Source organism: Podarcis bocagei (assembly GCF_964188305.1).
Source record: "Podarcis bocagei genome assembly, chromosome: Z".
Taxonomy (NCBI): Eukaryota; Metazoa; Chordata; class Lepidosauria; order Squamata; family Lacertidae; genus Podarcis; species Podarcis bocagei.
The window spans coordinates 20,469,424-20,483,203 of record NC_138140.1 but is presented as its reverse complement, the minus strand read 5'-3'; the positions used below and the strand labels follow the sequence as shown (position 1 = coordinate 20,483,203).

Here is a 13,780-nt window from a genome sequence, read left to right as displayed (position 1 = left end):
CAGATGGACACCAACAACCTTAGGCTCCTGGGGGGGGGGGGGAAGGATGGAGTATAAATGCAAATGCAAATACATAATCTCTACATTTCTAGGATCTTCACTTTCCAAGAGGGCGCCCCCACCCCGTTTCACTCCCCTTCCAGGTCACTTCAATCCACACCCCGCCTGGGCTGCGTTCCAATCCGTCGTACACTTTTCCCGGGAGCGCCACGCTCGCGGGAGAAAGCGGAGGTGACCCCCTCTAGTGGGCCAAGGAGGAACTGCAGTAGCGTCGCCGAAGTGGCCCGACGGCAAAACTTGCCTACGGCAAGGCTGGCGACCCTCCCAGTCGCCACCTGGGCCTGGTGACCGCCCATTGCGTCGAGGAGCAGCCCTTTTAAGAGGCCTCTGCGCCCTTCCCCGGCCTTTCTTTTCGCCAGCCATGCGCTGCTCCTGGATGGGGCTTGCCCTGCTGCTTCCCAGCCTTGGCCTCTGCGCCGCCATACAGTGGTTGTGAGTCCCGTTGGGGTGGGTAGGTGGGTTGGGGGTGAGGGGGGTCCTGGCAGGGGTGCGTCTTCTCTGTCCCCAAGCCCAGCGGGGGACGAAGGAATGCCTCACCAGCCGGCTCTGCAGGGTTCAGGGAAGCCCCGACGACGACGCCAGCTCCCGGGGATTTCCCTCCACACCAGCCCGCCTTGCAAACACAGCCCAGGACCCAATGGGTCATCCAGTCCAAACCCTCTACCCCCCCCCGGCCCATCGCATGCCCGCAATGCGAGAATCACAGCTGAAATCGCCCTGGCAGATGGCCGTCCAACCTCTGATTCAAAACCTCCAAGGAAGGGGAGAGGCCATAGAAGCGCAGAATTGCAGAGATGGAAGGGAGTAGCACAATCCAGCACAAGGCAGCAACCAGAGCTAAAGAACCCCTAGCAGATGGCACAGCCCCTCCAATGCCAGCCGGCCTTGCAGGATCAACACAAAGCCTCTCTGATGCCTCCTTTATGCCCCCCCACCTAGTTTCTGAAGGTGGCAGCGCCATCTGCAGGGAGCTTCCCTCGCCATCCTACCCCCAGGGACTGGGGAGGTTCCTTGATGCCACCCACAGATGGGTAGAGTACCACTTGTGGGTCCTTTGCGGGCAGTGGAAACCAGGTGTCTTCTGCAGGTGTCATGACAGCTCTCATTCTTCTTATCTCCCACCCCCGCTTCAGGAGCCTGGCGGCCAATGGGACGCAAGTGGCCTGGGATAACCCCCAGGACTGCCGCCTTCTAGCATCGGATGCCCTTGCCCGGCTATGCCGGAGGCACCTGGAGGCGATGCCCAGCCTGGTGGAAGCAGCACGCCAGACCAAGGCTGTCTGCCAACAGACCTTTGCCAACTCCCGGTGGAACTGCTCGTCCGTCGAGGGGGCGCCTCACTTGGCCCCAGACCTACAGAGGGGTAATGATCATGCTTTGTTCCATCTTCATCCCTTTGTCCCTTTCTCTGAGGAAAGCCCCTCTGGCTGGATCCAGCCTCCTTTGCCGAGGTGGGAATGTGGGCCACTCAGACAGTTCCCCCTCCCCAGTTAGAATCATAGAATTGGTTGGAAGGTTCCATAAGAGCCCTACTGGATCAGGTCAAGGGCCACCTAGTCCCACATTCTGTTCTCATACTGACTGACCTGATGCCCATTATAGGAAGCCTACAACCAGGATCTGAGCACAAGCGAAACTCTTCCCCTCCAGAAACAGGGGTTCAGAAACAGGTGTCAGAAACAGGTGTGGCTAGCTGCCTTGATAGCCCTTTTCTCCCTGAATTTGAACAATCCTCTTTTAGAGCCATCCAGTTTAGTGGTCATTACTGCTTCCTGCTGTGGGTGGCGCTGTGGGTTAAACCACAGAGCCTAGGACTTGCCGATCAGAAGGTCGGCGGTTCGAATCCCCGCAACGGGGTGAGCTCCCGTTGCTCGGTCCCTGCTCCTGCCAACCTAGCAGTTTGAAAGCACGTCAAAGTGCAAGTAGATAAATAGGTACTGCTCTGGCAGGAAGGTAAACGGTGTTTCTGTGCGCTGCTCTGGTTCACCAGAAGTGGCTTAGTCATGCTGGCCACATAACCCGGAAGCTGTACACCGGCTCCCTTGGCCAATAAAGCGAGATGAGCGCCGCAACCCCAGAGTCTGTCACAACTGGACCTAATGGTCAGGGGTCCCCTTTACCTTTACCTTACTGCTTCCTGCAGGAGTGAGTTCCATAGTTTTAACTAATATGTCCTTCCTTTTATCTGTCCCTCAATCATCCACCACTTCAGCTTCACTAGAGGTCCACAAGTTTGAGAGAGGGAGGAAAACATTCCTCCATGTCATGCCTAATTTTCAAAACTTCTACTACATCTCCTCTTCGGTAGCCTTTGCTGCCTCCTAGAAATTTAATTAAGATAATAAATAATACTTGCCTCTTTCCACTTTCTCCATGTTGTGCATCACTTTATAAAACAAATTTCATTTATTCTTTTTCTTGCAGGCACCAGGGAGTCCGCCTTTGTATACGCCCTGGCATCTTCCGCCGCCAGCCACTCCATTGCCCGGGCCTGCGCTTCTGGGCAGGTCCCTTTCTGCTTCTGTGGCTCCACTCCCTCTGAGGCACCCCACCCCAGCTTTCAGTGGGGTGGCTGTGGGGACAATCTCCCCTTTGGACTCCAGCTGGGCTCTGCCTTTGTTGACGGCCCCATGAAGTTCAGCAAGGCGGGGAGGCAGATCTCCAGGGTCCTAAACCTCCATAACAATGCAGTGGGCCGGCAGGTGAGTAGGGTCATTCCTGCACTGCAGGGGGTTGGGCTAGATGCCCCCCCCCCCGGGGTCCCTGATTTTATTATCTGGTACTGGAGAATCCAGGTGAGAGAATTGTGGGTGCAGGAGGTTCAATTCTCCCCACTCGGGTGCCTGACAGTCCTTCTCTTATCTTTCCGTCTCCTCTCCCAGGTCCTGTCAGACTCCTTGGAGACTATGTGCAAGTGCCATGGGGTGTCTGGATCTTGCACTGTCAAGACCTGCTGGAAGGGCTTGCGGGATTTAGCCACTATTGGCTCAGAGCTCAAATCCAAGTACCTGGAGGCCACTCAGGTGATGCCTTGGCTTGTGGGCAGCAGAAGGCAGCTGGCACCCAGAGGAGGCAGACTCCGGCCCCTGAAGGCAGATGAACTGGCCTACCTTGTACATTCCCCCACTTATTGTCTGAAGAACCCCAAGCTGGGCTCCTTGGGGACTCAGGATAGGTGAGTAAATCCTTGCATGATACATACAGGAGCCTTGATTCCCGAACCCAGAACCTCTGTCATCCCACTGCCACTGCAGGGGATTGGATTAGTTGGAGATGATGATGATAATGATAATGATGATGATGATGATGATAATAATAATGGATTACCGTATTTTTTGCACCATAACACTCACTTTTTTCCTCCTAGAAAGTAAGGGGAAATGTCTGTGCGTGTTATGGAGGGAATGCCTACGGGTGGCATGCCTACGGATTTTCCTCCTCTAAAAACTATGTGCGTGTTATGGTCGGGTGCGTGTTATAGAGCGAAAAATACGGTAGTTGGAGATCCCTTTCAACTCTATGATTCTTTGATTTTGCTTTGTTTTTGTTGGGCTATTGGCCAAATCTGTCAGGGCTTTTCTCATGTTCTTATGGAGCCAACGGGCCCAGAGGCAGTCTGCCTAGAGATTCCTAGACTCTTAGGGGTGTTTGGCTACTGTGAAAAGAGAATGTTGGATGGGATTAGTTCCCTTTGGCCTGATCCGGCAGCCAGGCTCTCTTCTCAGAATCTTATGTTCTCTCACCCCGCAACAGGCCTTGCAACAAGACTTCAGCGGGTAGTGGCGGGTGCCGCCTCCTCTGCTGCGGCCGCGGCTACAACACTTATGCAGAGAGGGTGGAGGAGAAGTGCCGCTGCAGGTACCATTGGTGCTGCTATGTGACCTGCAAGAAGTGCCAGCGAGTGGTTGAAAAACACGTCTGCAAGTGACCAGAGGCTGGGCCCCCGAGTTAAGCTATACCTCTTTCCAACGAGAGGGTTCATATACAGAGAGATAAACAGATATATTTATATATATAATTTTATATATAATTATATATATTTAAAAAATAGTAATTTAATTTTAATTTTTTCCAAATTTCTTTTAGATTTAAAATCACAGTTAACTTTTTATAAACTACAGTATTTCATTTACTTTTTTCAGCAATAGCATCTAATTTTATTTCTTTTCATAATTTTTTTTTTTATTCATTTTCATTTTTCAACTGTTTAACATGGTGGCATTGAGATATATCTTATTACAGCATATGACATGCGGCAATTACATAAAAATAAAAGTAGAACTACAACCAACACTCAGATAAATGTTTCTGATTATATTATCAAAGTTGTGTCAAAGTATATATACCAAAATTATTACAGTTGTTACAGAAATAATATCTAATTTTCAGAATTTTGTGGCTCATCACTCTTTTAAGTAATCAGCATTTATCAAACAATGAGATTCTGCTAAGGTTCAAAACAAAACAATTGACTTTAGGTCAAGCTTGTGACCCCCAATATAACAGCTTTGATGCTCCAAAAATATTTTCACTATGTGTTCATCTTGTCTTGTGAGCTCACAATATTAACAATACTAGCTTGACCAATCTTCTGTCTGTTTAAGCCTGTTTTAAAATCTTTATTTGCTCTTCTGGAGTAATGCAGGAGAACTCCAGATGAACAAATATCTAGCCATTTATTACCATTTTTAACAACCCAAAAGTGCAGTAGCAAGCAAAGCAAACAATAAATAATTTATCTTTTTTAAAAAATGGCTTTTATTACCACTGTTAACAGCCCTCTTTGCGTTGCAGGGGGTTAGACTAGATGGCCCTTGGAGTCCCTTCTCACCCTACAATGCGATGATTTTTCAGAGGCTTTTCAACAGAGGTCAGCTGTCAGGGATTCCTTTTGCTGCAATTCCTGCATTTCAGGGGGAGGGTTGGACTAGGTGACCATTGGGGTCCCTTCCAATTCTGCAATTTTCTGAATCTGGGCAGTCAAGAGGAGGTTCTTGGTCAGATCCGACTCATTTATCATCTGCAAGCTTCTTACAAACAATTAGCCGAAGCAGACTGGGTTTGCCAAGGCTAAAATCTCACCAGACTGACCTTCTCTCCTGTCAATCAGGTTACTGGGTTAGGAGATTTCGCTGGTGCGATTTGTCAAATGTATCTTTCGATCAGAAAACTGATTAAAGAAAACGGCTTAGAGTTTTTCCACATCTTTCAGAATTCCAGAACTGTAGAGTTGGAAGGGACCCCAAAGGGTCATCAAATCCAACTCCCTTTGATCAGTGGTGTAGATGAATGTGCAAAGGGGATCCTCATCAACTGACAGAGGGCACAGCTGGCACCTGGGAACAATGCATCATTTTCAAGAAAAAATGCATTTTAACTTCTGCTGTTTTCTCCAAGTTTGATAGTTAAGTTTTGGCCAGTTTTAATATCTTTTTCTTAAAAAACAAAACAAAAAACTTTTCAAGGGATATAAAATTGGCTTGATTTGTTTTAGATTTGGAGGTATATTAATGCCTAATACCATGTGGGCAGTGATTCGGGAAACCGTTAAAAGGATATGCAATGAAATTCAACCAAGGGGAAGCGGGGAAGTCACTTAACAAAGTTAAAAGTTAATAAGTGTAATTTTTAATAAGCCTATGATTTATGTTTGTTTGTCTTATGAGTTTGTTTGTTTATAATATTGTGAAAACCAATAATTTTTTTTTTGAAAATAAATAAATAAATACCATGTGGGCAAATTGACCTCAAATTCCCACTTGGCCATGGAGCCTACTGGGTAACCTTTGGCCAATTGCTGCATCTCAATATGTCCTACATCACAGGGTTGCTGTGAGGGTTAATTGCGATTATGGTGGGGATGCAGATGCAGCCAAGAACACCAGCAACTTAATATTTTCATTTCTATCTTTCTAGACTCCTAAAATCCAATAAAATATAAAAATAATAACAAATGATTAATACCAATAACAGCAGCAACAATGAATAATAAAAATGAACAACAACATTGTGAACAAGCACAGTGATTAATACCGTAATAATGTCCATCATTATTGTTAGAGAAAAATTAATGAGATATCACTTTTAACAGTAAAACCTGAGCTGTAAAAGAACGGAGGGCAATACAGGAGCCATGCTTAACCCCAAGCCAACCTCAAGACTCCTCCAGTCATATTAGCAGGAAATTCTTCCTGAGCCTCCCCTCTGTGAAACTGGTTTAACAAGTATTGATAACTGTCCAAGCAGACTTGTCAAAGGAGCAGATATCTATCTGCATGAATGAAACAGGTCATTGATAACAGATTCTGGAGTCAAGGTATTACCCATTTCAAAAGGATCTATCAGACAGACCAGGAAGGGCAATTATCAGGTATTGTTGGGCATCTTGATTGGCAGACTTGCAAATATGTTGGAGAAACATGAACTCTGAGCATGATCGGATTTACATGGACAACCCGTTTTGCGATGCATCTGTGGCGTTTTGGGAGTGGTCTTTCTGTGACAGAGGAAGGTACCACCCAAGGGTTAAAAAATGTAACATGCTTTTGTTCTGGATTCCCTCACCTTCTTGCAAGGAATGTCGGATTTTTTTTGGGGGGGGGTGTCTCTGTTGCAACAGGTCGGTAAAGATCAACCGCTGGCCTTCCTTTCTTTTGTTGTCTCCTTGTGTTATCATTTCCTTGATGGGGGCAGGGCAGTAAAAGCGTAACCCCAATTTCCCCCATAACATCGTCATCAATAATAATAAGTAATGCAATGATGATGAACCGGGAGCGGAACAAGTGCCAGGACCCCGCCCCCCATTTCTCTGGAACCCTCCTATCAGCTGACACAACAGCCCTGCAGGGTAGTCCCTACCCTCTCCAACCCCGCCATTGGCACCTCCGCTTGCTGAGGGGAAGGCGGGGCCCGCAAAGCGAGGAGGCGGCGCCGCTCCGGGGGGCGGGGAAATAGCCCCAAACCAAGATGGCGCCGGCTGTCACTTCTGCTGCCCTCTTTCAGCATGGCGCCGCCGTCTTCAGCGGTACGATGTCGCCGCTTCTGCCCGAACCCTCTCTTCCTCCTTCCGCCGGTGGAACCCGTGGGCGTCACGGCGCCCACTCTGCAGGCCCTCGTTAAAGATGGCGGCACCTCCTTCAGCCGCAAGACTTCCGTCCGCTCCTTTCCCTCCATATCCGCCCCTCCCATGATGGCGGCGAGCACAACGACGGAGGAGCCGCTACGGCTGTCGGAGCTGCTGGAGTCCGGCTGGCGACTGCTGGAGGAGGTGGAGGATGGCAGCGCCGCGGAACCTTCGTCGGGAGCCCCCGCTGTGCAGCGGAAGGTGCAGCGCGGGATCGGCCTCCTGGAACGCGCCTCCAGCGCCGTCGCCGAGCTCCAGCTCTTCAGGTGCCGTAGAGCATGTGCAGAGGGCGCCACATGTACACCCCATGGGGGGGGCTGTCCATGGCTCACAGTCTACCTCGGGATGGCAGCGCCTGCCTGATGACCTTTAGAAACCGGCAGTGCTTCAGTCCAATCTTCAGCTTGTGGCTCCAGAGGGACTCTGTATCTGCCCAGAGGCACCTTCAGCTCCTCACCGCCACAAGCTTTTGCTTGGGCTGGATCTCACCCATTCACAATAGAAGAGGGAGGTGCCCACCCCCACCATGCATTCCCTGCTCAGATCCTGACAGTTCACAGGCAGTTTTCCCCACTTAGTTGAATTTGAAATTCCCACTGGACCAAATTCCCAATTTATGGAATAAAAGCAGTTTGATTTGGTTCTTCTATTGCTTTTCCCTGTTTTTAAGACCTTCTCATAGCTCAGCAAATAGGGCATGAGACTCTTAGCGTTGGGCAAAAGATTCCTGCGTTGCCCTGGGTTGGACAAGTTGACCCTCATGGTCCCTTCCAACTCTATAGTTTTATAATTCTAAGAGCCTGGCTGCTGGATCAGGCCAATCGCCCATCTAGTTCTGCATCTTATTCTCACAGTGGCCCACAGGGGCAAAACTAGGATTTATTTTGCCCAGGTCAAAGACCCAGTTTGGCACCTCCACGCATTTGTGTACACACACACACAGAGGCTGGGAGCCTCAATGGCGCCCCTGTGTAGGCTTCACCGATGGCTACCTAAGCCATTGTGACTAGTAGCCATTCATAGCCCTCTCCTCTTCCACGAACCTGTCCTCTTGTAAAGCCATCTGTGTTCCCCTGTGGTAGGGAACTCCACGAATTAGCTGTGTGCTGTCTGAAGAAGGACTTTGAAAAAATTGTCCATGCATTCTAGTGTTATGAGAGAGGGGTGGAAACTGGTGGTGGACTCCCCTCCATTGGAGGTTTTTTTCTGCAGAGCTTGGCCAGATTCTCTAGCTCTAATTCCAGCATTGCAGCGGGGCTGGACTAGATGACCCTTGGGGCATCTCTTCCAACTCTATGATTTTTACTCTGCTCTCTCCTTTCAGCCACAATGAAGAGCTGGAGGAGATCTCCTCAGCCGATCTGAAGTTCATGCTGGTCCCTGCTCTGTTGGCGGCCCTCGTCTTGAAGCAGGTCAACCCCAGCAAGCGCCTGGAGCATGTACAGAGGGCCCGTGCTGGCTTCATGGACTTCCTGAAGGTCTGCAAAGACTATGGGATTGGGCGCTTCCAACTCCCACGGGAGGTGGAGGTGGAGGTGGAGAGCGGGGATGAAAGTGAGTCCTCCGGTAGCAACATCAACTCCGTTCTGGGGACTGATCAGCAGACGGCTATCCTTGCCATGGCATCCAACAGGCAGGCGAAGATCGAAAGGTGAGTAGGGAGGCCTTCCTGGATTATGGGTGGCAAATGTCAGTTTCAAGTCAATTTGATTTTAAATGTTTTCAGTTACTGTGATACCTTTTTGGTAATATTTAAATTCTGGTATGTTTCAGAATAAACAATAATTAAATTAAGCCAGAAATAAAACAATAATTTCATTGGGAAAACCATAATTATAAAATAATGCAGTGGGTTGAATACCTAAACTTAAGACAGCAGTTTAGAAAACAGGCTCAAAGCAGCTGTTTTGTAAAACAGGGAAAGCAAAGTGCTCAAATTTAAAATAGACAGGAACACAAATGTTTTTCAAAGCCTTATCCCTTGAATCCTGGAAGACACCTCAGGGATCATCCGGTCCAGCCCCCAGCAAAGCAGAAATCCTCAACAAATGCCTATCCAACCTATCTTTAGAGTTAGAAGGGACCCCTGAGAGTCATCTAGGCCAACCCCTCCATGTTCTTTCCCCAAACAGATATAAGCAGAAGAAGGAGCTCGAGAACCAGTTGGCCACCCTGAAGCCCTTCATCGACGGTGGCCAGGCAGAGGAGGAGCAGATCCGGGAGTTCTACTTGCTCCAGATCAAGAAGTGGATTAGCACAAGCTTGGAGGAAATCGAGAGCATTGATCAGGAAGTCGCTATCCTCATTCGGCGGGATGCCTTGAAGCAGGTAGGGTGGTGGGACATGGGGAGGGGACCGCCCTCTCTGCCTTTTTGGGGCCTGAAAGCACTTCAGGCATTGCAGTGGGTTGAACTAGATGCTCCTTGGGATCTGTTCCTGCTCTTCAATTATATGGTTTTACAATGGGGAGAGAGCATCTGAGTGGTCCCCTGTGGTTGTGGTGGTTGTGATGTGACCCCTTACATGTGAAAAACAGGGGAGCCCTCTGTCAGAATACCACTCCCCACCCTGCAGAGATGCTACAGAGGCCCTGGAGCAGCCTGGGCTCCCCAGATGTCCTTTGACCACACCCATGAAGACATAAAAGGAGCCTTGCTGGATCAGGTCAGGGGCCCATCTTGCTCAGCATCCCATCACAGCGGCCACCCAGATGTCTGCTATGGGAAGCCTGCAAGCAAGACCCATGCACAACAGAAGACAAAAAGAACCTTCTGGATCAGGCCAATGGCCCATCTAGTCCAGCCTCCTCTTCTCACATGGGCCTCCTCTTCTCACATGGAACTCAGCCAGGTGCCCCAAAGGGAACCCATGCAAACAGTCTCAGAGCAGAAGAGTAGCATTGCAGCCTCTGAATGTGGAGGCAGGGCAGAGCCATTGTGGCTCTTAGCCATCGACAGCCCTCTCCTCCATAAATTTCCCTAATCCTGTTCTAAAGATTGGTGGCCATCGCTGCCTCCTATGGAAGCGAGTTCCACAGTTTAACTTTGCGCTGAATACCAGTTGCTGGAAGCTGCAGGAGGGAAGAGTGCTGTAATGCTTGTGTCCTGCTTGCGGGCTTCCCTTTGGCACCTGGTTGGCTGGGTGAGATGGCCAACTCCTCTTACAGGGCCCTGTATACAGAACAGCCCCCTCTTCCAGATCCGGCCTGGGGCAGGGCAGATAGTTGAATGTTGCAGCTTTGATAAATTGTATGCAGGAACATAGGAAGCTGCCTTAATTGAGTCAGACCCTTGCTCCATTCAGCTCAGTACCACCAACACTGACTGGCAGCAGTGGCTTCCAGCCCTACCTGCAGATGGCATTGGGACTGAACCCAGGACCTTTTCTTGCAAGGCAAATTCTCCACCACTGACCTATGGTCCTTCCCCACGTGGGAGAATCTGACGTGACCTGTGGGCAGCAGAATCCGTCACCTGTCACTGAATGGGTGTCATGGGGTGGGGCCCTTCAGTTGGCTGTGGAGGGTAGAATGTGTCTTTTGGATTGTGTGCTGAAATATGTTTTTTATCCTCTCTAGGGTACAGCGACGCAGCCTCCACGCCCGCTTGGGCCTCCGTTGAAGCCCTTCATCCTGACCCGGGATACTACCCAGGCAAAGTATGGGTGCTCTGCTCTTTTCAGGGGGGGGCATTCAGGGGGGCTGGCTCCTTCCAGGTGTGTGATGCTGGTTACGATTCCTGCACCGCAGGGGGTTGGACGGGATGACACTTGGGGCCCCCTCCAGCTCTACGATTCTATGATTCTGCAGAGGTGGGGAACCTATGAGGATGGTCCGTTCTCAGAGGCTGATGGACCCAATGGGTTTCCAGATGGCTCTGGGGGATTTTTCCAGCTAACCTCTAGGTTAGATTGATGCAGTGCGTTCTACATAGGGCTGCCTCTGAAGACAGTTCAGAAACTTCAGCTGGTGCAGAACTTGGCGGCCAGGTTGCTCACCAGGGCAAGATGGTTTGAGCATAATGCACTGATCCTGGCCTGACTGCATTGGCTGCCCATTAGCTTCCGGGCCCAATTCAAAGTGCTGGTTTTGATTTATAAAGCCTTAAATGCCTTGGGACCACAGTACTTCAAGGACCACCTCTCTCCATAGGAACCTACTTGCACCCACCAGTCACCATCTGAGGCCCTTCTTTGTGTGCCTCAGGTGGCAACATGAAAACAGGCCTTTTCTACAGTGGCTCCCCATTTGTGGAGGTTTGCCTGGTGTCTTCATTATACACCTTTAAGTCCAGGCGACATTCAATGCCCTTTTAAATGTGTTGTTGTGGTGGAGGGATTGGTTTGCTTTTGTTATTGTTTTAATTATGTATTTTGTGTTTGTTTATATTGTAATTTTATGTATGTTGGTATTGTGAACCACTCTGCACTCTACAGATGAAGGGCGGTATATAATTTTTAATAATAATAAACATAATAATAAACAACTGATTCTATGAATAATGGTGATGATATTGGCAATAACAAAAACTACCACAATCTTCCTTCACTGAATATTTTTAAGTGAAACTTGGATGACTGCCTTTCATGTATTCTTGAACTGTGATTCATGCATTGACTCTCAGGGACACCTTCCAGCTCTCCAGTTCTGTGATTCTGTAAGTGACAAATAATGTATCCAGGAATACCCTGTAGCTCTACACTTGTTCCTTCAGAGGTAGGGCAGTCCCATCCTAGACCTGTCTCCCAAACATGAGAACCCCTCAGCCAAAGAGACTCCCATCTTGCTAGGACTAGAGCACAGCTCTGCTCCACCACTGTGCTGAATGATTAAATGATAAAAACGTTCATTCCTTTCTTATAGGGTGTTTGGCGCTGGCTACCCAAGCCTGGCGACGATGACAGTGGATGACTGGTATGAGCAGCATCGAAAGCAAGGAGCCCTTCCTGATCAGGGCATATCACAAGCGGCCTCAGGTATTTATTTGGCGCAGGGGTGTGGGGGAAGGATGCCTCTTGTAATGGTGAGAGACTAGGGCCCAGGAGAGACAGGGTTCAAATCCCCACTTGGCTTTGAAGCTCCCTGGGTGTGACCGTGGGGACCAGCCACTTCCTCTCAGTATCACCTACCTCGCAGGGTTGTTGTGGGGATGAAATGCAGATGGAGAGAGAACTGTGTATGCCACCTTGAGATCCTGGAAGAACAGAGGTGGGACAGAAATGCAATAAATAAGTTGTGTCTATGAGCAGCATAGACTGGAAATCCCCCACTCTGAATAGCTTTGTTTTATTTGTTTAGTGATTGATTGATTGATTGATTGATTGATTGATTTGATTTGATTTGATAAAAATACAAGATAAAAGCACATATAAATAGTTAGAACAGAAACAACAAAACAATGCCCCCCTTCCCACAAACACATTTAAAAGGCTAAAGAATATTAATTATCCAAAGCCCTGATTAATGTCTCCCCCGCAATTTCTCCCCACTGCCTTCCAGCAGCAGCAGATAACAATGGGCTGAGGATTTAGAATAGTAGAATTGGAAGGAACTCCATGGGGTCCTCTAGTCCAACCCCCTGCGATGCAGGAAAGAGTCCCTGCGCACCCACCCTCTGTTTAAAATCGTACAGTGTAAGAGAACTATATTACCCGGAAGGGCAATATAGCCCAACACCCTGCAATTTAGGAATCATAGTGCATTCAGGGTTTTTCTCCCTACTGTGCTCTCAGTCTGGTTTCCCCCTTTTTCGGTCCTGTACCAGCTGCAGAAAAACAGGAAGAAGAGAATAAAGCGGAGGAGAAGGATGACGATGAAGCTTTGCGCAAAGCCCGGGAATGGGATGAGTGGAAGGAACTTCACCCCAGGGGCTACGGCAACCGCAAGAACATGGGCTGACCAAGTGCCTCCTCGAGAGGAGGAGCCTGTGACCCGGGCGCCCTCCCCAAGAACCAGAGGATTGATCCCCCTACCCTGGGGACCCCTCTTTCTCCAGAGGAGAAGGTTTTCAAAAAGAGAAGGGGTTTTTTTGTTGGGGGGCTTGTGTCAGGTTCCCCTGGCCAGGAATCTGGAAGTAGTGAAAGCATCTTGCCCCAGATGGACGATCCCTATGGAGAAGTTGGTTATCCCTGTTTCCTAAAGGAGTCCTCAGCAAGCTGAGTGGATAAGCCTTATGGAGTTAACTCGTAGTTGCTGTAACTTATTCTTTCTGTATTTAAATAAAGTAACATGAAATGCCTTCCTTAGTTTATCACTTAAGCGGTGTGGGGAGAGGTTTTCTTGAAGTGAATCAAACAAACAAACAAACAAACAAACAAACAAACAGATACAATAAAAATAAGAGAAAGGCAAAAGAGCAGAATGGTATATATAGGAGAGACTTAATTGCAGGAGGTTGGACTAGATGGCTTTTGGGGATACCTACCAATTGATTCTGTAACCAGTTAAAGAGTGTTGAAGTTCACACAGTTCTCTTTCCTGGTTGCTGGGAGGAGGATTCAGATTAATTGTTCCTAATCTCCAAGAGACCCCATTGAGCTTTTGGGCATACAGCTGTTGTTTAGTCAGAAAGCTCCAGCCCTCTGGTGTTTGATAAGAAC

At 48.8% G+C, this 13,780-nt stretch overlaps 2 protein-coding genes across 2 annotated transcripts; both read left to right on the top strand.

The window, feature by feature from the left end:
* Positions 1–123: 123 nt before the first annotated feature.
* On the top strand, positions 124–7,023 carry LOC308578448 (protein Wnt-11b-like). Its single transcript, XM_081178844.1, has 5 exons — positions 124–492; positions 1,194–1,423; positions 2,485–2,762; positions 2,943–3,235; positions 3,814–7,023. Exons 1-5 carry the CDS (start codon positions 422–424, stop codon positions 3,986–3,988), a joined length of 1,047 nt encoding a protein of 348 aa, XP_081034970.1. The 5' UTR covers positions 124–421; the 3' UTR covers positions 3,989–7,023.
* A 25-nt stretch (positions 7,024–7,048) lies between these two features.
* IGBP1 (immunoglobulin binding protein 1) lies at positions 7,049–13,419 on the top strand. The gene is made up of 6 exons (XM_081178932.1): positions 7,049–7,449; positions 8,508–8,834; positions 9,316–9,511; positions 10,761–10,840; positions 12,045–12,157; positions 12,946–13,419. Exons 1-6 carry the CDS (start codon positions 7,064–7,066, stop codon positions 13,077–13,079), a joined length of 1,236 nt encoding a protein of 411 aa, XP_081035058.1. The 5' UTR covers positions 7,049–7,063; the 3' UTR covers positions 13,080–13,419.
* Positions 13,420–13,780: the final 361 nt, after the last annotated feature.